General features: G+C 52.6%; 2 protein-coding genes across 4 annotated transcripts in view; one reads left to right on the plus strand and one right to left on the minus strand.

Moving 5' to 3' along the window:
- The window catches only part of CAPN7 (calpain 7), a 45,616-nt gene extending 43,198 nt beyond the window's left edge, over positions 1 to 2,418 (plus strand). For all 3 annotated transcript variants that reach the window (XM_088835248.1, XM_055416619.2, XM_055416608.2), the window contains 2 exons: positions 1,055 to 1,147; positions 1,241 to 2,418. In XM_088835248.1, the coding sequence (XP_088691374.1) occupies positions 1,055 to 1,147; positions 1,241 to 1,385 (238 nt within the window). In that variant the 3' untranslated portion in view covers positions 1,386 to 2,418. The remainder of the gene's footprint in view (positions 1 to 1,054; positions 1,148 to 1,240) is intronic.
- Positions 2,419 to 3,563: 1,145 nt separating this feature from the next.
- The window catches only part of SH3BP5 (SH3 domain binding protein 5), a 71,004-nt gene continuing 49,659 nt past the window's right edge, over positions 3,564 to 24,908 (minus strand). Inside the window, exons 4-9 of the mRNA XM_055416632.2 lie at positions 16,867 to 17,031; positions 10,622 to 10,752; positions 8,172 to 8,214; positions 7,441 to 7,660; positions 4,943 to 5,203; positions 3,564 to 4,607 (exon numbers count right to left, since the gene is read on the minus strand). Of these exons, the coding sequence (XP_055272607.1) occupies positions 4,408 to 4,607; positions 4,943 to 5,203; positions 7,441 to 7,660; positions 8,172 to 8,214; positions 10,622 to 10,752; positions 16,867 to 17,031 (1,020 nt within the window). The 3' untranslated portion in view covers positions 3,564 to 4,407. The remainder of the gene's footprint in view (positions 4,608 to 4,942; positions 5,204 to 7,440; positions 7,661 to 8,171; positions 8,215 to 10,621; positions 10,753 to 16,866; positions 17,032 to 24,908) is intronic.

Here is a 24,908-nt window from a genome sequence, read left to right on the forward strand (position 1 = left end):
TTATTGACTGTATTTTTTCTTTCTTCATATATTTATTCATATCTTTAGCCCATTTTTCTATTGTACTTGTCATGTTTTTCTTAATTGTAAGCATGAATAAGGGTATGTATGTAGAATATTAACTCCTTCACATACTTGCAGGTATTTTTCCCAGATTTTTTTTCTCCCATAACAAAAAAGTTTTTTTCATTATAAAGTAATCAAATCTGTTTCTTTTGATTTATTTTGCTGTGGCAGGAAGTCTTACCCTAATATCAAATAAAGTTTCACTGTATTTTCTTCTAGTTCTTTTATGGTTTTAATTCTTTTTTTAAATAAATATGGATTGTATTTTCATTGGAAGGACTGACTAATGTTAAAGCTGAAACTCCAATACTTTGGCCACCTCATGCGACGAGTTGACTCACTGGAAAAAGACTCTGATGCTGGGAAGGATTGGGGGCGGGAGGAGAAGGGGACGACCGAGAATGAGATGGCTGGATGGCATCACCGACTCGATGGACATGAGTTTGAGTGAACTCCGGGAGTTGGTGATGGACAGGGAGGCCTTGGCGTGCTGTGATTCATGGGGTCGCAAAGAGTCAGACACGACTGAGTGACTGAACTGAACAGTGTTTAACAATTTTTTTTCTAAGTTTTTGTCACCACCACATGCGTAAATAATCCTTTCCCTACTGATTTGGAATGTCACGTCTACCGTAGGCTAATTCTTCTGTAAATTTATTTTTTATTTCACGGTTCTATCCTTTTCCTTTTTTTTGCCTCATACACTATTTTAACATTATTCTCTGAGAGCCTGTGATAAAAAAAAGTCTCTTCTAAAGTAAATTTCGTAAAATGTCCACCTTTATGGCTTCCAACTTAAAAACGCAAATGATATTTTCTGTAATTAAGAGTAAAAATAGTATGCATGTGCCTCAGAGTGCCACTTCCTCCTGCTGAAGCTTTAGAAGCAAGTACTTAATAGTCTATCTGCACTTTAGGTATAGTTATTTTGGGTATATGTTTGAGACAACTTAATAACAGCAGTGATTTACTCTTTTTTTACTGCTAGGCAGTACAGTGTTGGATTTGAAGTTGTGACAGTTTCCGTGGTGGGAGACCCTGGTCCCCATGGGTTCCAGAGGAAATCTAGTGGTGACTACAGGTAATGTTGGCCTTGTGATTGCTGTCTAATTCACACTTTGCTTTCTGGGGCATCATCATTTAAAAACCTTGTTCTCCTTTTCCCTGAACATAGGTGTGGGTTTTGCTACCTGGAACTAGAAAATATACCTGCTGGAATCTACAATATCATTCCCAGCACTTTCTTGCCTAAACAAGAAGGACCCTTTTTCTTGGACTTTAATAGTATTATCCCCATCAAGACAACACAACTGCAGTGACAGAAACCTCAGCGATCGCTGGATCTTATACTCACCAAACATCAGCTCTTCAACTGAGGACACAGATCTCCAGGATGCTGTAACGCACCAGTCAGAACAGAACAGCGTCTCTAAAAACTTTCCTGTGGAATCTGGTGCTGAAGTCAGGGTGTGTGGTGAGAACTGTATGTAGTCAGAATTACTCTCTGTCCCTCAGAAGTACTGTTTACATGGTCTTGTGTGTATACAGAGTGGGCTTGCACTTAGGGGCCATGATACATAAAAACGTGTAGGTGGTTATAAAGGTTAGACACAGTCAAGCACTGGGATGGACGCCCTTCCCCGAGACCAGATGAGGGCCGTGAGGGATGCAGCCGCGTGGAGGGAACAGCCGGCCGGGATGCTACTCGGGAGTGTTCATGCTGTCTGTCTTTCGGCAGCACACGATGTAAGATGGACCTGCTTGTGTTGTTAACTCTCCTGTGTGTCCTGGGCGACAGATGATCAAATGAATCGTGTTACCGTGAGATTTTAGTCCTTGTTATTTATGACTGTAAGTGTTTACTGTTGCCCAGAGGTCGTGAAAGGATAAAGCGTTTGAGAAACAGTTAACTTTATAGCATGGAGATGCTGCTCATGCTTAAGAGTGAAGGTTGCTGAGGTCGGACACCTGTCTCCCATTGACTCACGTGAAGAACACTGAGGTATCATCAGTGCTGTTTTATCAGCTTGAGGAGAGCAGTAGTCTGAGACATGCAAGACATTACAATTTAGTTTGTTTAGCCTTTCTTTAAATTGCTCCATATAGTTCAGTGTTCTTACGGTAAGAGCACTCTAAAAAACATGGTTAAGAATTTAATATATGGTAATTGGGTTGCAAGATACTACTGTTATGTGTAAATTCCCAGCTGTTTACATAAAAATCCATTAGAGTAGAATGATGCTCAGTCAAGATTTTAAAGATCTAAAAATAGTGGAATTTTTCATCTGTATTAAAACTTTTGTATTTCTATTACCTTTAATCAAAATAAAATGTTTATACTTATGGAAACTGCATAGTTTAACCTAGAGAAATTATTCAAGAACTTCATGTGGTATGTTCCCTCTAAAAGAGAACTCATGATTTGCATGAAAATTCACATTTTTACCAAAAAAAAGTCTGTTCTTCATTCAGGCTAGTGGCAGACTGTTGTATTAGTGAGATTTCATTTTGGTAGATACATCAGTACTTTCACTTTTAACATATTTTAGGTGGATTAATTTTCTATGACTTTAAAGAAAAATCTAAAGCATAACAGGTATATTTATTATAGACATGATTTGAGCCTTGTGTGTTAAAGATATTATCATAGATGCAAACTGAGACCTAATCCCTGCCTTCAAAAACCTAATGGAGGAGACCGATGTAAACAATTACTGTATTGTAATGCTCTAAACAGCGCATGATGACTAACTTTGGTTGGACCGAAATAGAAAGAGAATAGAATCAGCTGGAGAGCTTTTCAAAGCCCAGTGCCCAGGGCTGCCCGCATCACTCACCAGCCCCTGCAGCTGAGACCGGGAAACGCCCAGGCCTCCAGCCTAAGCGCCTGTCTTTATTTCTGGCCACCGCAGCTCCATACTGCTGGCCTTCAGTAGCAGCAGAAGTGGAATTCTAACTCACACCTGCTAATCAGGGCATACACTGTGAGGACCCAGGACCTCAACCGAAAATAAGAACAGCTGACCAGTGCACGCATGCTCTTCCTTATGGCAAGAGGACTGCCTCAAACAGAAGCTTTGGGCAGTGTCGGGATTCCTTATCTGAAGTCACCAAAAGACATTTTCTTAAGCCATTTTTATTACACTCAAGGTATTAAGACAAGTACAAAATAACCTTGTAATTAGGATTCTGTATCAGTCATTAAAAAAGGAGAAAACACGACAGTGTGGAGATTTACAAATTACATATATATATAAGCTGACAGACTTGAATGGGTTTTTTTTTTCCTTTTAGAAATGCTGTTTCCTTAACAAAAAAGGACAAAATACAATGCACTATATACGGGTAGCCATGAAACCAAGAAAAGCGGTCCTACACCATTTAACACTATCAGCGTAACAGACACCATTGCTTCTATTAGCAGCCTCTGCCACCGTGTGCCCACTCCCTTTCCTAGCGTGAGTAACAGTTTCCTCTTAAGAAATACTAGTACAGCATAACCCTTAAGTAACTGTTTATTTTTAAAAGTTACAGCCTACAGAGAAACCAACAGCTTGTCAATCTAGAACAACACTGGCCACCATTCCTCATGCACGGGTCTTAGAATAAGTCCCCTGGGCTGGTAGGATGGAGTTTACGCAACAGGACTCCTCCCCCCATAGCCACAGACCCCCATCCACGACAGGCCCCTGCCCAAGTCCCCCCATCCCCCCGCGGTGTTCACCCTTCCCACCCCAAAAAGTGCAGCTCATGGCAACCTTTGATAAAAGGATTTTAACAGGCATCCCAGCAAACACACTTTTTTTTAAAAGCCCCTGTCTGAAAACCAGAGACGATGAAAATGAATTCTGTTCTTGGATTTTTTTCTTTAAGCCTTCACTGGATCAGGAAGCTTTGTTGCAAATATTTGAGTTTCATCTTGACTGCACTTGTTTTCCTTTAGATACCACCCCGCCCCCAGGATCTAAAGGAGAGAACAAGGCCGTTTTCCCAACTAAGTGGGCCCTTGAGTCGGCTGGGGGGCTCAGCTCCCCGGGCTCTCGGCTGGCTCAGGATCTTTTCTGGGAACAGGTTACTGCTTGCATGACACCATGACAGGGGCCGTTCCAGCAAAGGCTGTGGACCTGGTCATAGCCCGCCCGCAGCAACCGACCCTGCACCAGAAGACACACCAGCCCAGGAGCACTCACCCCGAAGACAGACCTCCAGCCCTCGAGCCCACTGAAGCGTCATTTGTGCGGTTGAGAGGAAAGGGCTGGGATTTGGCATATTATTTTGTGATTATTGGCACAACGTCCTCCGTCCGGTTCATGTATAAACACTGACCCGCGCCGCGGCGCGTCAGCCAATCTGCACCACGTGTGTGTCCGTGAGGCCCGCACGCCCGGGGCCCCGCAGGGACAGCCGCCGCACCCCGTCCGCCAGGGCCTGGCCCACGGGCTTTGGGGGGCTCCTGCTGCCGTCGCCGCTGCTGCTGCCCAGCCCCCGGTGGCCGCCCACTTTGTCACCCGTCTTATTCTCTGCTCCCTCTGCTCTGTCCCCTGCGGAAACAGAAAGACCCTGCAGTGAGTCCTGACAGTCCCAGGGGTCACCCGGGCCCCCCCAGAGCCAGCCAGCTGCACCTCCAGACACCCAGCGGGCACAGTAGCGCCTCCTGCTTTCCCTCCCTGAGAAGCCGTAGACATCCCTGACCCTCAGAGATGAGACCTGTCCTATGCTAACAGCCGGGAAACAAAAGCCTCTCCAGCGGGGGTGCCTGTTGAGAGACTGTTGGGATGAGAGAGACCGAATCACAGCACGTTCAGAGGCCCTGATCGCAGCATCCAGGCTGGGGTCCCCGCCTCCCCCCCACCCAGGGTCAGGGGGCTGCACTCACCTCGCTCCACCTCGCACTCGGGGGATGAGGCCCCGCTGCACTCGCTGCGGGGGCCCAGCCCCGGGAACAGCACCCCGAATTCCGACAGGGACACGGGGCTGGGCAGGTCCAGGCTGGCGGGCCGCACGGCCACAGGGAACTGCTCGGGCGTCTCCGATGGGCTCGTGGGGCCCGAGCTGAAGCTGGAGAGGGACTGGGTTTCTGAGTCATCCTCAGACACAAAGGCGCCGCAGCTGTCATCTTCGAAGGCCTCGGAGGCCACTGGGAGGGGGGAGAGAGAACCGTCACTCAGGTCTGACCGAGGGCCACCCAGTTCCTGACACACCCTCTGGGTGTCCCCGCTGCAGGGACGGGGCCAGGCAGCTGAAGGGCCCAGCCACCGGACCCCAGAGAAAAGGGCCGTGGCCTCCTCAGCTCGCAAGACCAGACTTCAGAGCACCCTGAAGGGAGGAGGCTGGACCCACCAACGGCCAGGGTGCTTAACATCACTCTGCAGCCGCTGCCCCAGAAGTCACCATCATCAGACCCTGCCTGAGGTGGAACGCAAGGTGAATTCAGCCTCGGGTAGGGTTTTTCTCTCTACCCCAGCCCCAAAAAGGACGCCCACGGGCACAGAAGGAGGGCAGGCCTGCGTGAGGCGTCCTGACGGAGCCAGTTGGGCATCGGGGCTGCCTCCTCCCACGGGAGGAGCCGCAGGAGCTCTGACGGACAGTCCTGCGTGGGATGTCTGATGGTGCCTCCTTGGTCCCCTGAGTTAACGCGCCATCTCATGAGACGCGCTCAGAGTCCACTGAGATCACCGCCCGCCCCAAAGGAACACAGCTCCCTTGCGGTCCTCTGTAGCTTGGCCTCACTTGGTTTGTGGAACTCATTCTGAGACCAGAGACACAGTTTGCAAGTCCCCTCAGCTCTGAACAGCACCCCAGTCCGTTTCCTCCTCCCCTGGCTTTGAAGACAGTCTGAAGCGCCCCATGGAAGTGCGGTTAATGCTGTGCAGAGAATGGGCTCAGATCTGAGCTCACAGCCCATCCTGCTGCTTGCTGTGTGCCCTTGGGTAAGTCACTCAAACGTCTCTGAGCTGCATGTCCCTCTCCACACAGGGTTTACAAAACGATGTACACTAAAGGACTCATCCCTGCTGTTCAATTACAGTTTTCTTTGACCTGGGGCCTCACACTTGAATGTCTGTTGGCTGAATTAAGGCGCTGGGCTGGATGAAACACAAGCTGGAATCAAGATTACCGGGAGAAATATCAATAAACTCAGATATGCAGATGACAGCACCCTTATGGCAGAAAAGGAAGAACTACTAAAGAGCTCTTGATGAAAGTGAAAGAGGAGAGTGAAAAGGTTGGCTTGAAGCTCAACATTCAGAAAACTAAGATCATGGCATTTGGTCCCATCACTTCATGGGAACAGTGGCTGACTTTATTTTGGGGGGCTCCAAAATCACTGCAGATGGTGACTGCAGCCATGAAATTAAAAGACGCTTACTCCTTGGAAGGAAAGTTATGACCAACCTAGACAGCATATTAAAAAGCAGAGACATTACTTTGCCAACCAAAGTCCGCCTAGTCAAGGCTATGGTTTTCCAGTGGTCATGTATGGATGTGAGATTTGGACTATAAAGAAAGCTGAGCGCCAAAGAATTGATGCTTTTGAACTGTAGTGTTGGAAAAGACTCTTGAGAGTCCCTTGGACTGCAAGGAGATCCAACCAGTCCATCCTAAAGGAAATCAATCCTAAATATTCATTGGAAGGACTGATGATGAAGCTGAAACTCCAATACTTTGGCCACCTCACACGAAGAGCTGACTCATTGGAAAAGACCCTGATGCTGGGAGATTGAAGGCAGGACGAGAAGCGGACGACAGAGGATGAGATGGTTGGATGGCATCACCAACTCAATGAGCATGAGTTTGAGTAAACTCTGGGAGTTGGTGATGGACAGGGAGGCCTGGTGTGCTACAGTCCATGGGGTCACAAAGAGTCAGACAAGACTGAGCGACTGAACTGAACTGAGGAAGGCTCATGGGGAAAAAGCCAACAGCCAGTATTCCTCAGAAAAGTCCAAGAAGGGCATGCAGACACACAGGGCTGGGGCAGTAGGGTGGGGTTCTGAATGGACACGGAAGGAACTACAGCAACCCTCTGTACCCACTTCCCAGGGGTGGCCCTGGGCAACAGGTCCCGGCGGTCACACAGCACGTGTGGAGTGACCCTGGGGGCCAGCGCGCCTTCATTCAGCCCTGACCACCCCTCTCTCTAGCGGACAGCGAGGACCAACAGGGGAAGGAACGGGAAGCCCTGCCTCGGCCCTCCCCGCGCCCTGGTCGCGGCGGGACGGCCAGGACTCGAATCCGAGCTGCCTCCGAGCCCCTGTGCCCGACGGCGCTGCTTCCCTGCAGGGCTTCTCAGAGCCTCGGGTGCCCTGATCCCGGGGGAGCGCGCGGCGCGCTGCCTCAGGACGCTGGCAGACTCACACGGCCCAGACTCACCGGAAACGGCGTCGGCCTCGGGCTTGCGCCCCGCCGGGCCTTCTGCGGGCACCGCTCCGCCCTCGGCGCCGACGCCGCGCCCGCGGGGCCCCATGGCGCCCGAGCGCCGCCGCTCGTGGATCTCGTCCGAGATGGTCTCCAGGTTCCGCAGCGCCGTCTTGTACTCGCCCTTGGCCAGGGCCAGCTTGGCCTGCAGCTCGTCCACCGTCTTCTTCAGCTGCTGCTCGGGAGCCGCGGGGGCGCCGGTAAGCGAGGCCGCGGCCCGGGGGCGGCCCCTCTGCCCGGGACGCGGCCGCGCCCGCTCCCACTCCGCAGCTCTGCGCCAGCGCTCAGCCTGCCGTCCGGTGACAACCCCGGCTCCACGCCCGGGAACGACCCGCGGGGCGAGCCCCCCAGAGGCAGCGGCGGGGGCCCGGCCGGCGGGGCCGAGCCGTGGACCAGCTCCCGGCTGCGTGCGAAGCCCCCGGCGGGCATGCGAAAAGCCAGGGGGTCTGGGGCGGCCGGGAATCCGCACCGCTGGCTCCAGGGGCCGTGCAGAGGACGCTCTGGCCAGAGACGGTGCAGAGGCTCCGTGGGCGGCAGAGGGCACCGAGCAGCAGCCGAAGCCTCGGTCAATAACGTGTCCCCCGACCTGGTGGCCGTGGGGCCGTCTGAAGGCCCACTACAGAAGAGGGGGCTTGGAGGACAGACATCGCCAACCCACCCGCTTCCAAGCCAAAGGCCACACGTACCTCAAGCTGCAGGTAGTACTTCGCCTTGAGTTCAAAGTAAGGCCTGTGGGAGGCAGACAGAAGGAAACCCGTGAGAGCCTGGTCAGCAGTGACCCCCATACACTCCACCGGGGTGCCCGCGGCAGCGACTGAGCCGCCCGCCAGCTCCAAATAGGAAAAGGAGTACGTCAAGGTTGTATATTGTCACCCCACTTATTTAACTTATATGCAGAGTACATCATGAGGAACGCTGGGCTGGAAGAAGCACAAGCTGGAATCAAGATTGCTGGGAGAAATATCAATAACCTCAGATATGCAGATGACACCACCCTTATGGCAGAAAGTGAAGAGGAACTCAAAAGCCTCTTGATGAAAGTGAAAGAGGAGAGTGAAAAGGTTGGCTTGAAGCTCAACATTCAGAAAACAAAGATCATGGCATCTGGTCCCATCACTTCATGGGAAATAGATGGGGAAACAGTGGAAACAGTGTCAAACTTTATTTTTTTGGGCTCCAAAATCACTTCGGATGCTGATTGCAGCCATGAAATTAAGACGCTTGCTCCTTGGAAGGAAAGTTATGACCAGCCTAGATAGCATATTAAAAAGCAGAGACATTACTTTGCAACCAAGGTCCCTAGTAGTCAAGGCAATGGTTTTTCCCGTGGTCATGTATGGATGTGAGAGTTGGACTGTGAAGAAAGCTGATCGCCGAAGAATTGATGCTTTTGAACTGTGGTGCTGGAGAAGACTCTTGAGAGTCCCTTGGACTGCAAGGAAATCCAACCAGTACATTCTAAAAAAGATCAATCCTGGGTGTTCATTGGAAGGACTGATGCTAAAGCTGAAACTGCAATACTTTGGCCACCTCATGCGACAAGTTGACTCACTGGAAAAGAGTCTGATGCTAGGAGGGATTGGGGGTAGGAGGAGACGGGGACGGTAGAGAATGAGATGGCTGGATGGCATCACCGACTCAATGGACATTGGTCTGAGTGAACTCCAGGAGCTGGTGATGGACAGGGAGGCCTGGCGTGCTGTGGTTCATGGGGTCGCAGAGTCGGACACGACTGAGCGACTGAACTGAACTGAACTGAACGGGGTGTGAGGGGAGCGGAGAGAGATCCGGCTCCCTGGACTGACCCATAACAGATGCTCACCCAGGGCAGAGGCGCCAGAAGGCCCGTCTCCAGACACAGGAGCCCCGCACATGGACACAGGGAGGCTGAGGCGGTGTGTTAAGGCCACAGGGGGCAGCCGGCAGGGAAGGGGGCCCCACCTCCCCTCCTGGGAAGTAACCGCAGAGGAGAAACTGCCCCAAGCACACCAGCTCTGCCGAGTTCACTCGGGGAGGGGGAGAGCCACCGAGCCACACTGGGCACAGCAGGGCCTCCGCCAGGATGGCGGCTCCTCGGGTCGGTCTCCGGAACTCCCCGTGGGACTAGAGGGGGCAGACCGCAAGCAGAACCCCCAGGCCACAGGCCAGGGAGAGCGCGGGAGAGGCCAGCCCGCCCTGGGCTCTGGGCCAGCCAGGGGGCGCACACGCGCTCCGTTCAGGAGCCTGGAGGCCAGCACTCTATTCTTGAGCCCCTCACCCGCCGCGAAGCTTGGGGGTCTGAGCAGTCTAGGCCATTCCAGGTCTCTGCTTGGAGGCCCAGCAGTTGTGGGGGACGCGGAGACTTTTCCCCAAGGTCACTGTCAGATGATAATACACAGGAGTGGTGAAGAGAAGAGCTGGAGAAAAGCTCCATTGAAACCAGTCTTCACAACATTGTACATCAACAACAGTTCAAATAAATATATATACACACACACATACACACACATTAAAAAATCATTCCTCTGGGCCCATCTGTGTGTGCATGTAATTCGTGTCAGACGAATTGTGCTTTCAATGTGTTTTGTGGCCTGCCTTAATTACATATAAATGTTACGAACATATTCATATACTAATGAAGACAGAACCGATGTCATCGTGATTTTAACTGCTACAAACTAGTCCGATGTGTGGAAGTGTCACAGCTTATTTAACCAAAGACCCTACTGTCAGACAAGGTTAACTGTTGCTAGTCTTTAATACTGTTAAGAAACTTTGGAAACACACATACTGTCGCTAAAAAAGGAAACCAGTCTTGCGCCATTTCATCAGCTCTGGGTCTACGAAGGATGTGTATTATCTACAAAGCTCACCCCCATTGTGCGGACAGGTAAACTGAGGGGAAGGGTCTGTCCACACCGTCAGCCACAGAGCCAAGGGCACACAGCCCTGAGTTCCCCAAAACGCAAGTGCAGCCCAGGGCCCGGGTAACGCTCTGCCCTTGAGATTCCTTCCTGTGTGCTCCCAGGTGGTCACGCCTGGAGGGGGGTGCAGAGAACGCAGAGGGAGCCGGGGCAGGCGCTGCTGGGCCACGGGAAAGGCTGAGACGGTGCGGGAGGAGAGCTGCCCAGCCCAGGGGCCCGCCCGCCCGGCTCACTTGGACTTGTTGATGGCCCGCTTGAGCTTCTTCTCCAGCTGCCGCATGCGGCCCATGGCCGCGTTGTAGCGCGCCGCCGTCTCCTTGTGCACCAGCTCGCTCCGCGTCTTGGTCTGCTCCGCCTCCATGACCTGCGGACCACAGCAGAGCGGCGGGGTCAGCGCGGCCACACCCAGTACGGCCCCCTGCTGCAGGACCGCTCTCTCCATTTGTTTAAAAAGATGAGGGATCTCGGATTAACACGTACACGCTGCTCTATGTAAAGCACATCAACCACAAGGACCTCTGCATAGCATACGGACCTCTACCCAATATCTTGTAATAACCTATACAAGGATCTGAATACATATACATTTGTATATATATATACAAACACATATACGTGTATCTGTATACAGCTGAATAGCTGTGCTGTACACCGGAAACTGACACATTATAAATCAACTGGACTCCAATTTTTTTAATAAAGAAAAATGTAAAAATTAAATGAGGAAATTAGTGGGGAAACTAAGATTAAACAAACTTGCAAAGAGGGTCACCCTTCCCGACTCATCTATTCTGGAAAAGTCATTTCAGACAAGACTCAGCAGCCCAATCGCCTGAGGAGACAGGAAAAGGAGCAGGAGAAGGACAGAACACCACGAAGCGTCCTCTGAACCAGTGGGCGCCCACTTCCGCGGAGTGGCCACCGTGGGCTCCTCCTGGTCCCTCCGCAGGTCAGGAGCCGACGGGCAGGCAGGCGACACGAGCGAGGCTCGGACATCAGGGGTCTGGGAGCCCTCCAGAGCCAGGTGTGTGCAGCAGGACAGCGGAAGAATGGGGACCTCAGCCGTCTGGCCGCTTCCCAAATGTTCCAGCTTAGCTGGTGGACGCAGAAGAATCCAGGATCCAGAAGGATTAAGCCGAAACAGATTCTGAGGCTCACACAGATTTTTGTGGCCAGAAAACTCGTCAGCTAGAATGCTGGGGGGGGACGTTTTCAAAATGAATTCAAAACCCAACAGTCCAGGGCCCTCTATGGGGGCTCAAAGGCACGTTCCCAGAAGCAGGGCCAGTGTTGGTTCTCTCCCCACTGACCTAGAAACGCATCAGAACAAGGTCGGCTGGGAGAAGAGAGGACGCGGGACAGAAAAAGCAGTTTGGACCACGGAAACAGCTGGCAACTTCCTTCCCACCTTCTACTTTACAACTCACCCAAGTACGGGATAATCTATAAGGCAGTAGCGAGGTGGGGATAGAGGGGCAGCTTTTCTTTTTTTTTACCCAAAAAGCAGCCAGGAGGAGCCCAGCAGGCCCTCAGATCACTGGCCCACCATCTCAGACCCCGCTGGACAGTTTTAGGAGGACACCACCCAGGAGGCAGCCAGCGGTCCATCACCTGCTCCAGGAAACAGCCACAGTCAGCCTAGGGTAGTTTCCTTAGGCACTTAAAATCAGGTGTTTTTTGTTTTTTAGGAATCGGGAGAAACTCTGACATGAGCAGAAAACATCTAGGCATCCTGTCTATTGCCCCTTCTCTGGGTTACCTCTGCCTTTTGTTGTCTGGGAGCTGTTCCATGACCCTACGAGCTGTGGGAAACTGACAGTAATACAAACAATTCTTATCCTGAGAAATCAAGAGGAAGTATGTGGAGATGCATCTGTTTACTGCTTGCCCTGTAAATACTGACCAATTCTGTATCTGCCTTTTAATTCACTTTGGCACTCCTGAACTTAAGCATGAGTTTTATTTTCTGAATTCTCCTTTCAAAGAGCTGTAACATTAGATTAGTTCCATCCTTAATTAATGTGTTAAATAAAATATTTTGTAAGAGAACACTTCACACTTACCAGAGTTAAAGCTTTACCCTCTTAAATATATATATATATATATATTAACAATGGTTAATGCTTGAGATACTTTTAAAAACAGAATTAGAACAAAGTCAGAGCAGAGAAGTAGGGAACTGAGACAAGCTTGCTAAAATGACCTCTCAATCAAGATCAAGGGGCTTGGGAAACCCTTCCGCTTGGCTTCTCACATCAAAGACATCACAGAGACAGGAGATGCACACAGAATCTCACCAGCTTGGTCACTTAGAGAAACAGCAGTAACTCTTTAGTCTAAAGCTGTAAGCATTTACTGCTGTAACCTTTATGAACATGCAAAACCCAAGCATATCAGACAGGTGAAGACATGCTGTGGTAATTGATTCTACTACAAGAGGATTCAGTGCAGGGTTCATCTTTAAGGACCTGTTTGAAAGCATTTTATAAGGATTTTTTTTGGAATGGTTTTCTGATATGGACTGTTTCTAAAGTCTTCATTGAATCTGTACGATACTGCTTCTGTTTTACACTTTGGTTTCTGGCCGCAAGCCATGTGGGATCTCAGGTCCCCAACCAGGGATGGATCCTGCACCCGCTGCCCTGGAAGGTAAGTCTTAAACACTAGACTGCCAGGGAAATCCCTGAAAGCATTTTAAAGAGAGACCTACAAAAGCTGTGGTTTCAGGCTACAGCAAAGAGCATCCCTGCAAGAAGCAGGGTTCCCACCAACTGCACACACAGGCCCTCGTCTTTCCTTGGTCCTTAGTCTGCAAAAAGCTTTCTAAAGTTAAACCCTCGGAGAACCCAAGCAGTTGGCAACGTTGCCAGTGTGACTGAGGCAGCAGCAGGCACAGTGCCCCCTGCCCCACCCCCACCGGCCACACCCACCACCCCGCCCGACTCCTGGACCCCACAGCACACAAGCTCCTGCCGTCAGAGGAGAGCCCGCACTGTGCTTCCTGCCTCCAGGGTCCTAAAGCCTGGAATCGGGTGTGAACTGTGTGCCCCGGGGTGAGGAAACGGCGGGCGGATGCTGGGAAGGTGGCGACCACGAAAGGAAGCGGAATGCAGAGGTCCCTGCAGGCCCTGAGGTGCCCAGACACACATGCAACCCAGGCCCGAGGAGCCAGTGCAGTGCCCAGACCTCCACGAAGACCAGGCTACTGGGCCTGGACTCCGGGCCCCTGCAGACAGCTCTGCACCGTGAACTTAAGTTTACCGCCAACCAATTCAACTCTGAGCCAAGTTCACTGATGAAGCACGTCCTGTGTGCCTGGAGCACGCTGGAGACCAAGCCCTGGACCGCCAGCCTCACGGCACAGACACACAGCGGCACCACGCCACTCAGGCGGCTGAGATCCAAGTTGCTGGGGCTACCTCGGATCAGGGTGGGGGGCAGGGAGGGGGCGGCAGCAGAGGCTGCACCGGGGGGCTCAGTGCAGGGTGCTGTGGGGCTCGGTGCAGGGTGCTGGGGACTCGGTGCAGGGTGCTGTGGGGCTCGGTGCAGGGTGCTGGGGACTCGGTGCAGGGTGCTGTGGGGCTCAGTGCAGGGTGCTGGGGACTCGGTGCAGGGTGCTGGTGGGAAGGCATGAGTGAGGAAGCAGTTAGGGGGGCTTGGCACAGCCAAGCATCCACTCTCCACGGGAAGCGTGCAGCTGCCCGCCTCCTTCCCAGAGCTGACAGGCTCCCGGAGAAACCACTGTCCAGCACCAACAGCCCTGGCTCCCCACGTCCCCCAAGGGGGCTGACTCCTGGGTGCGCCAACCTATGTGGATTCTGACGACCAAGAAGTCAGCCTCCCTGGGGTTCCCCCAAACCCACAGACATGCACTCCCGCCCCCTACAGGTTGGTTCCAGATGCCCAACAACCGACCACCTGCCGCTGCCCACCGGGAGGGTCTGAGGCCGGAGCGGCTGGAAGAGCCACAGCCCCGAGTCTGGCGGGCAGCAGGCAGTGAGTGGGACCTGGGGAGGCACGCCATGCAGCCGCCCCCCGTGCTCAGGAGCCTGAGGACTCCTCCAGGGCCAGCAGGCCAGGGAGAACGGGCACCAAGCAGACCCCCTCCCAGGAGGCACAGGGCAGCCCAGGCCCTCTCTGCTCACACAGACACCGCCTGCCGGGACACCAGCGGGCACAGAACGGGTGTGTCAGCCGGCACACCCGTGCTGCCTTCCTGGGAGCGGGGGGCCCTGCTCTTGGCTCTGGGGTGCTCCGGTTGAGGGTGTGTGGTTGGGAGAGGGTTGGGCAGCGTGGGCAGTGAGGCGAGGAGCCCAGTTCGGGTCATTCTGCCGGCAGGGCCGCTTTCTCGAGATGGCCTAGACCCTTCTGAGCTCCGTTTCCTTCTCTGGACGCTTCTGTGGCACTTTGTTCAGCAGAAGAGGTCCTTTCTCCTGAAGAAGCAGGCTTCCTGGAGGACCCAAAGTCAGCTGAGGCCGGGGACATATTCTAGACCTTTCTCTTTGTCCACCAGCACTCAAGAAGCACAGGTGTGCCAGGGCCCCGGGAGGGCAGCTCACAGCAGAGCCGCCCACGGCCGTTTCTGCCCCACCCGTCCCGGCCACCGAGCACGCCCCCTCCAGGCTGGGGTTCTCAGGGACACGGGGACACGGTCCCAGACAGCTCCGCCGTGCACTCGGTCTCTTGCTGGTGCCACTGTCCAGCCCTCCTTCTCCCTCCTCAGGTCAAGGAGCAGCAAGCTGAGCCCCCTGAAACTGGGGAGGAAGCGAGAGAAGAGGGACAGGAGCCCCCCAGGGTGGGAAATCCGGTCCGTGACCCAGGAAGTCTGCTCATCTGCAGAGGTCAGCCCTACAACCAAGAAATCATCAGCGGCCTCAGTGAGGGGACACGTCAGATGACCCTCCCAGGGCCCTCAGGGGCCCCACGTGATGTCAGGAGGCCCAGGGCCGTCTTGGACAGCTCCCCGGGTTGTGCACTACACAACCCCAAGCACCATTCACAAAGACGGGTGTGAAAGGTGTTCTCGGCCATGGGGTGTGGAGGTCCTGGGGAGGCCTCTCGGGGACTTGCCATCACCATCTCCTATGGCCCTGGGACTTAACAAGTAGAAGGAGAAAAAGCAGAAATATGTTCCGTTATTTTTGTAAAGAACACATTAAGTGATTTCTGCAACGATTCCTAACTAGCTGATATGGATCTTGGTTGGGGTGGAAGGGAGGACAGGAAGAAAACGCAGCCCTTCCACAAAGTTCTTGGAAGGAGTTTTTTCCCGCATCCTTTATACTCTGTCAGGCTACTTGTAAATTTCCAACATTCCTGACCTCCCCTGTGGGCGTTCCCCAGTGGACCCAGGAAAGCTGTCCCAGCCTGCGTTTGGCTGTCGAGGCCTTGTGTCCACCAGGAGGCTGGAGGCTCCAGGCCACACAAGCCCAGGCAGGGGTCTGGGCTTTAGGGGGGCGGTGGCGGTGGAGTCAATGTGGATTCAACACCAAGTCCCAGCCCTTTGTGAGTCAGGTGTTCTATTTAGGGAAGCTCAAGGTCATCTTTAATCATCATGTCCTACAGGACCTGAGCCCACAGCGGCAGGTGACACTGGAAAAAGTTCTGTTCTAGCCCTGCAGGCGGCCTCTCGGGGATACAGACCAGGCCTGCAGCCCCCCCCGCCACATCACCCCACATCCAGGGTCTCAGCAAACCAGCCGGAGGAGGGGGAGAACACCGAACATCCCGCAGGCCCCTCTGGAGCCTGGGCGAGTCAGGGAGAGGCAAGGCGTCCAGCGACACCCATCGCTGCTGCTTCTCAGCCCCTGTGGTCACAAAGCAGGTCCCGGGAGCTGCTGAATGATGCCCCATTATGACCTCAAACCCAGCAGGCACAGCCAGTGAAACCCACAGCCTGCAGAGCCTGCTTCCCGCAGGCACCCTGGTTCCCCAGACCGCACCCAGCCCGGGCACCCCGGGTATTCAGGCCTCAGCCGCCACGGCCCGCCTCTCACTGAGGGCACACAGGCCCCAAGGCCAGGCCTGGGAGGTCATCCAGATCATCCACCCGCAGCTCCAAACTCCACCAGACCCCGGGGATTCAGAGGGAGGAGATCCTGGAGAAGGGCGGGGGTCCCCTGGGGAAGCCCACACTGGTCAGGACTGTCGTGGATGATCTGAACCAGAGGGACCTCAGCTGACAAGGACTGGACCGCTTCGGCTGGCACCGGGGGGGGGCTGCCACCAGGGAGGACGGCTTAGTTCCAGGCCCGCGGAGACCCCCCGGGAGATGACCACTTGGGGACGAACAACATGCCTGTCTGCTCTACTCAGGGAAACCAGCGGGGAACCCGGGGGTCTGAGAGGCACGCGCAGCCCGGGACGCAGGAACCCGAGGCGGGGGCAAGCCCAGCCCGCTCCCCGCCGCAGCCCCCCTGCCCGGCCACAGGCAGGCGCGGTGCAGGCCCGCACAGGCGCGCCCCGCAGAGACGCGTACCCTCTGGGTGGCGTGGTTCAGCATCTCCTGCCAGGCCGAGTCGAACTGCCTCTTGTCGTCCTCCAGCAGGCGCTGCTCAGCCAGGGAGATGGTCTCCTTGGCGGCGCGGAGCACCTCGGTGGCCCTCTGGAAGTCCTGCGTGGCTCGCTGAGCCTCCAGCTGCGCCTGCGCGGGAGAGACCTCGTGAGGCCGCGGACCCGGCCGGGGCTCCCGCCGCCCAGCGCACCCCGCCCCCGGAAGGTGGGCGTCCCGAGGGTCTGATGGGGCGCGGTGCTTCTCGGCAACCGCAGGCGCGTGCAGATGCCAGATGGGGCGCATGGAGGGTCTTCACAGCCTGCGACCCAGCGGACCCAGATGCACCGGCCGGCTCGTGATCCGAGTTAGAGGCAGCAGAGTGGCCCACATGCGGCAGGTGTGCTGACCGCGGGCCTTCACAGAGATGCTCTCATTTGCCCAGGGGGCCGAGGGCAGTGTCCCCAGCCCCGCCCCTGCCCAGAGCCGTGGTTTAGTTCACAGCACAGGAGAATCCAAAAAGCCGCGGAGAAAACAGTCCAGCAGTAGCATCATTCTGGGTGGGAACCGTGGCTCCAGGAGGCCCAGGCTGACTCCCGAGCTCACGCAGCTGTAACCAGACTCTGGCTACTCGGAGTCCTGGCCCCGTGGGGTGACGCTGCAGAACAGGCTCCCACTCAGATCTCACACACCCACACTAGCGACAGGGTGCAGGGAAGACCCTAATAGTCACAGCGCCATCCCTGCTTTCAAGGACCCTCAAGTGGGCCAATCAATAGAAACAGCGGCCAAGCTCTGGGCCTTTCGAGAATGGAACGTCATTTATCCAAAATGAGTGTGAACACCCCACCCTTTAAAGTCTTAACACAGAGAAAAGCGATCTCCTTAACTAACATCCCTGTTGCCTACATGATGAAATGACAGTATTCTGTACGTACTGGATTAAAATATATTATTAAAACTAATTCCACCTGGTATTTTTAAATTTTTACTGGGACTAGAAAATTGAACGTTACTTAGCTGATTCACAGTCTATTGCTTTTCGACAGTAAAACATTCCCCCGGGACGGGGGCATGTGGTTTGCACCAGAAATTTGCAACAAATCCTTGTCCCCACTCTGGGCAGGCTCAGCCTGGACTCCCAGCCAGAGTGCAGTTGAGTTGCTGCCCTGTGCTGGCCTGCCGCAGACTCCCACCCACCCACCCCTGCTAACAGGACCCCTAGGTCGGTCAGTTGCATAAAGTAGGCGTCAACCCCAGGGCGGTCCCTGTGACCCAGGAGTTGGGGGGAAAAGAACCAGGCCCTCCCCTATCCCAAGTCAGCCTCCTGTGACCAAGAGCAAGTCTTCGGAAACCACGGGCTGTTTCCCAAAGGCGGTCAAGAAGAGCAAACGCAGACTTGGAGTCCGTCAGCCCCCAGGTAAGGGGCAGATGTGTGGCTGACCCCTCAGGGCCATCACTGTGTGCTTCAGGTCATACCCGGCCTGGCGGCGCAGACCCAGGACGGCTTCTTAAAGGGGGACGATCCTGAACTGAGGCTGGGAGTCGGGATGATCTGAAAACTCTGGGTTGGTTGGGGCTGAGAGGAAGCAGAGCGGGAACAGAGCGTCTCCAGGAAGCATGACAAAGATCCTGAGCAGGATTTTAAGGGGAATCAAGGACAGAAGACTTGGGGACTTCCCCGGGGGTTCAGTGACTGAGAATCCACCTTGCATGGCAGGGAACATGGGTTCCGTCCTTGGTGGGGTAGCTTAAGATCCCACACGCCGCAGGAGGGCTAAGCCGGTGCGCTGTAAATACCAAGCCCGGATGCCACAAGGAAGACCCAGCACGGCCAAAATTAGAAAAAAAAAAAGAACGGGGGTCTTGGGCGAAGGTCAGGCTAAGGCTTTAACCAGGGGACCTGCCTTCTTCAACCCACTCCCACCGTACAGCCCCAGGCCCTCCTGGTGTGCCTCTAGGGGCCGAGGGCCACCCTCGAGAGCTGACAGACCCCCAAGAAGACAGCACGGTCCGCTGCTAGCAGCAGACTCACCACTCCAGGGCCTGGGTTCCAGGCCCACAGTGCCCCTCCAGAGCAGGGACAGCCCTGGACCACCAGCCCGACACCGAACCTCAGGCCAACCTGCAGACTGCAAACCAGCGCCAGCAGACCATAATTAACCCCATGGGACTTTTCCTAAGAAGGGATTTGTATGCAGGGAAATTTAAAGGGCTTCCCTGATAGCTCAGTTGGTGAAGAATCCACCTGCAATGCAGGAGACCCCAATTTGATTCCTGGGTTGGGAAGATCCACTGGAGAAGGGACAGGCTACCCACTCCAGTGTTGTTGGGCTTCCCTGGTGGCTCAGCTGGTAAAGAATCCTCTTGCAGTGTGGGAGACCTGAGTTCGACCCCTGGGTTGGGAAGATCCCCTGGAGAAGGGAAATGCTACCCACTCCAGTATTCTGGCCTAGAGAATTCCACGGACTGTATACTCTATGGGGTTGCAAAGAGTCGGACATGACTGAGTGACTTTCACTTTCACTTTAGTATTTCAATGCAGCAACATTTAAGGATAAACTCTCTTTTCCCAGGTTGTCCTGCTTGAGTTATGAAACTTTCCTTTCTTCAAACAAACCAAAACAAAAACAGATGATGCTCTCACGGGGACCTTCTGAAATGTGGTTGCTGTGACCTGGGTCCAGCCCATCGTCACCCACTGCTGTGTTATCTGCAGCCTTCCAAATAAGGGAACCAGACCCTGCAAGAAAGGAAGAGGAAGCCCACCTGCAGTGGCCCTGCAGAAGAACACGAGCACAGTCCCTGGGGAGTTCTTCAAGGTTCCTTCCCTCCTGCGGTACCAGACATGGGCTTTCCTTGTCATATCGTGGATCCGGCTAATATGATGGTTTGGTCGACATTTAACCCACAGAAGCCAAACGGCATCTTTCCATCACTTATCCCCTCATTCACTGAAGTTAAGTGCTGGGCCTGTGTTCTGTACACACCATCTGTTCCCTGCATCTTTCTTGGAAACAGAGCCCTCACGTCTCCAGGTGAGGCGATGTCCCAGCTAAGGCCCTTCTCCCCAGCTGTCCCTATACTTAGTGTCCCTGTTACTTTTAGCTAATGAGATATAAAAGGACATTGAGTGAGACTTCCAGGACTGTCGTTAAAGACAACACCTAGAAATCTTTGGCACGACCGACTGAGTTTTACCTTCAAACTCCAACAAAGGACTCCGACCCTGATGATAACACAGTAGCTGAATAAGGGCTCCCTGGTGTGCACAGGGGCCGGAGCCAGTTAGCAAACCAAACCAGAGCAAGGTCCGCCCAACATGGCTCCGAGGATGAGACACGAGCGGAGCCATCAAGAGGCAACACAGGAAAAAGGCAACATGCCTTTGTGACCTGTGAACACATAGCGGCTTTCACAGACACCGCTCCATGCAGAGAGCGTTAAAAGGCGGCCCGTGAACGGATCTGGTAAGGGACCAGCCATGAAATTAAAAGACGCTTACTCTTTGGAAGAAAAGTTATGACCAACCTAGACAGCATATTAAAAAGCAGAGACATTACTTTGCCAACAAAGCTCTGTCTAGTCAAGGCTATGGTTTTTCCAGTGGTCATGTATGGATGTGAGAGTTGGACCATAAAGAAAGCTGAGTACTGAAGAATCGATGCTTTTGAACTGTGGTGTTGGAGAAGACTCTTGACAGTCCCTTGGGCTGCAAAGAGATCCAGCCCGTCAATCCTAAAGGAAATCAGTCCTGAATATTCACTGGAAGGACTGATGCTGAAACTGAAACTCCAGTACTTTGGCCACCTGATGCAAAGAGCTGACTCATTGGTAAAGACCCTGATGCTGGGAAAGATTGAAGGCAGGAAGAGAAGGGGACAACAGAGGATGAGATGGCTGAATGGCATCACCAACTCAATGGACATGAGTTTGAGTGAACTCCGGGAGTTGGTGATGGACAGGGAGGCCTGGCGTGCTGCGGTTCATGGGGTCGCAAAGAGTCAGACACGACTGAGCGACTGAACTGAAAGGGACCTTCGTTAGACACTGGCCCCACCAGCCTGGAAACTGTGGATTCCCACGGTCTTGGAAGCAAGGTGGTGGGGAGCCCCTGTCGAGGCCGCAGTCACAGCCTTGACTCCGCCCCACACCAGCCCACAGCTGGGCACCAGATGTTCGTGCTGGGTACAACAGAGGTGAAGGTGGTTCATGGGCCATCCAGCTTGACCCTTCATTTTTCAAAAAAAAAAAAAAAAACAGGGCCCAAAGGGGCACAGCCACCTGTTAAATGTCACAGAGCTCCTTGGGAGCTGGCCAGCACAAGAACAGAGCCCCTGACCCCTTGGCAGGGCTGCCCTCTCCTTCCTCCCTTGTGGGGGCCCGCCAGCCCTCTGTGGACACACGGTCCTCCTCCACCTGGGTGCTGTGAGCAGAGATGCCACCTTGCCGGGGCCTGCTCTCCAGAAGGTGGTCCCACCGGGACCACGTGCACAAACAGGGCCCCTCACGGCTCTCCAAGCTAAGGGACCCCGGCTCTTCACAGACCACGGTGCCAACAAAAGAAACCTTCCCACCCTGCACCAAAGAGGCACTGACCGCCCGCACAGCGGTCAGTGAGGCAGCATCCTGACTGACCCGAAGAGTGGAGAGCAGCAGGCGTCGACAGTGGCCACGGACTCAGGCCTCCGACCTCGAACAGGTCACTGGACTTCTCAGGCTGGAACGCCAAGGCCGCTGCTAACTCCCAGGGAGCCTGGCTCCAAGAACGGAAGACACGTAGTTATAGCAGGAATTTTTCAGGCCACGGTCTAGAATGTAGTTTTCTGGCTTAACCATGGACAAATGGTCTGTCAGCAGGTGAGTTTACCACTGAGCCACGGTGCTTTTGTTGTCATCTCTACTGTCTACATTGGCAAATTTTCCATAATAAAAAGCTTATAAAATTGCTTACTGATGCACTTCCTAACCAGCCATTGCTTCGCTATTTAACGACCACACAGTTCTCTCCTTCCACTCAGAGTCTGTCACTAAGTTGAGTAACAGCATCACATGAGGGAAAAGGGGGCCCCCACACCATTTATCAAATGAAAACTATAACCGCCATTTCCAGTCACAGGTTTCCAACCAATCATGAGAAAAGGCATTGTTCAAACAGCCAGGGAAATCTGAAAAAGAACTGGGTATGAGATGGTACAAAAAGAACTTTTATCCATTTTGTTAGATGTAAAAATGTGATACTTTAAAGGTTTCTTATCTGTTAGCAATAAACAGTTAAGTATTTATGGGTTAAGTGACACAGTATCTGTGAAGAGCTTTAAAATAAACACTGGGGAGTCTAAGGAACACAGTGATTTCAAGATATTAACCATTGCTGACACTGGTGAGAGGTACTTGGGTTCACTGATAACTTTGCTTTTGTGTACGATTCAAGCATGCCATAATAGAAAGGGGCAAAGTATTGTTTGAAGCCTTTGGTCCATCAGTTACCATTTTTGCTATTTACCTGCCAAGTAACTTTTTTTCCAGTAGTCATGTATGGATGTGAGAGTTGGACTATAAAGAAAGCTGATCACTGAAGAATTGATGCTTTTGAACTGTGGTGTTGGAGAAGACTCTTGAGAGTCCCTTGGACTGCAAGGAGATCCAACCAGCCCCTCCAAAAGGAGATCAGTCCTGAATATTCATTGGAAGGACTGATGCTGAAGCTCAAACTCCAATATTTTGGCCACCTGATGCAAAGAACCAACTTATTTGAAAAGACCCTGATGCTGGGCAAGATTGAAGGCAGGAGGAGAAGGGGATGACAGAGGATGAGATGGTTGGATGGCATCACCGACTCAATGGACATGAGTTTAAGTAAACTCTGGGAACTGGTAATGGACAGGGAAGCCTGGCATGCTGCAGTCCATGGGGTCACAAAGAGTCAGACATGACTGAGTGACTGAACTGAACTTGCCCAGTAATTATAAAACTTCAGAAAATGCTGCTCACTATTAATAATAAATTTGGGAAACCAAATGTATTTTGTCAAGGGTGGTCCTCATGAAAGACAAAATTGTCAATATCCTGTGAGTGGCCAAATCACTGCAGCTGTGCAGAATTTCTCATCTCTAATCTTGATCTCCTCTGCTATGATTGAAAGCTCCAGCTCTCTCTCTGTTCCCCTGCAGACATGGAGGCAGGGGAAGGAAAACACCCACTTACAATGACAAAGCACAACATCAGCACATCATCAGCTTCCAAGGAGGGCAGCAATCAAGCCTGCCCCACCCTATTGCCAGGAGGATAAAAGGAACCAGGGCAAGAGTAATTATCTAACCTCTGCTGGACCAGGATTCACTTACAGAATCCAGCCTACAGCTCTGTTGTTAAGTATTGCTATAACCATTTGACACCCAAAGAAACAGAGGTTAAAGAATTGATCCAAGGTCACACAGCTAGAAGAGAGACTGCAGCAACCTAAAAGTTCATCAAGTGATGAACGGATAAAGAAAATGCTCTGTAGATACACAATGGAATATTCAGTACAGTTCAGTTCAGTCACTCAGTCGTGTCCGACTCTTCGCGACCCCATGAATCCCAGCACGCCAGGCCTCCCTGTCCATCAGTAACTCCCAGAGTTCACTCAAACTCATGTCCATCAAGTCAGTGATACCATCCAGCCATCTCATTCTCTGTCATCCCCTTCTCCTCCTGCCCCCAATCCCTCCCAGCATCTGAGTCTTTTCCAGTGAGTCAACTCTTCGCATGAGGTGGCCAAAGTATTGGAGTTTCAGCTTTAGCATCAGTCCTTCCAATGAACACCTAGGATTGATCTCTTTTAGAATGGACTGGTTGGATCTCCTTGCAGTACAAGGGACTCTCCTCCAACACCACACTTCAAAAGCATCAATTCTTCAGCGCTCAGCTTTCTTCACAGTCCAACTCTCACATCCATACATGACCACTGGAAAAACCATAGCCTTGACTAGACGGACCTTGGTTGGCAAAGTAATGTCTCTGCTTTTTAATATGCTATCTAGGTTGGTCAAAACTTTCCTTCCAAGGAGTAAGCGTCTTTTAATTTCATGGCTGCAATCAGCATCCACAGTGATTTTGGAGCCCAAAAAAATAAAATCTGACACTGATTCCATTGTTTCCCCATCTATTTGCCATGAAGTGATGGGACCAGATGCCATGATCTTAGTTTTCTGAATGTTGAGCTTCAAGCCAACTTTTTCACTCTCTCTTTCACTTTCATCAAGAGGCTTTTGAGTTCCTCTTCACTTTCTGCCATAAGGGTGGGGTCATCTGCATATCTGAGGTTATTGATATTTCTCCCGGCAATCTTGATTCCAGCTTGTGCTTCATCCAGCCCAGCGTTCCTCATGAGGTACTCTGCATATAAGTTAAATAAGCAGGGTGACAATATACAGCCTTGACATACTCCTTTTCCTATTTGGAACCAGTCTGTTGTTCCATGTCCAATTCTAACTGTTGCTTCCTGACCTACATACAGGTTTCTCAAGAGGCAGGTCAGGTGGTCTGGGATTCCCATCTCTTTCAGAATGTTCCACAGTTTATTGTGATCCACACAGTCAAAAGTCAATGAAGCAGAAATAGATGTTTGTCTGGAACTCTCTTGCTTTCTCCATGATCCAGCGGATGTTGGCAATTTGATCTCTGGTTCCTCTGCCTTTTCTAAAACCAGCTTGAACATATGGAAGTTCACGGTTCACATATTGCTGAAGCCTGGCTTGGAGAATTTTGAGCATGACTTTACTGGCGTGTGAGATGAGTGCAATTGTGCGGTAGTTTGAACATTCTTTGGCATTGCCTTTCTTTGGGATTGGAATGAAGACTGACCTTTTCCAGTCCTGTGGCCACTGCTCAGTTTTCCCAATTTGCTGGCATACTGAGTGCAGCACTTTCACAGCATCATCTTTCAGGATTTGAAATAGCTCAACTGGAATTCCATCATCTCCACTAGCTTTGTTCGTAGTGATGCTTTCTAAGGCCCACTTGACTTCACATTCCAAGATGTCTGG

The sequence above is a fragment of the Moschus berezovskii genome, chromosome 1 (assembly GCF_049115385.1).
Source record: "Moschus berezovskii isolate FMDL1 chromosome 1, NW_MosBer_1.0, whole genome shotgun sequence".
Taxonomy (NCBI): Eukaryota; Metazoa; Chordata; class Mammalia; order Artiodactyla; family Moschidae; genus Moschus; species Moschus berezovskii.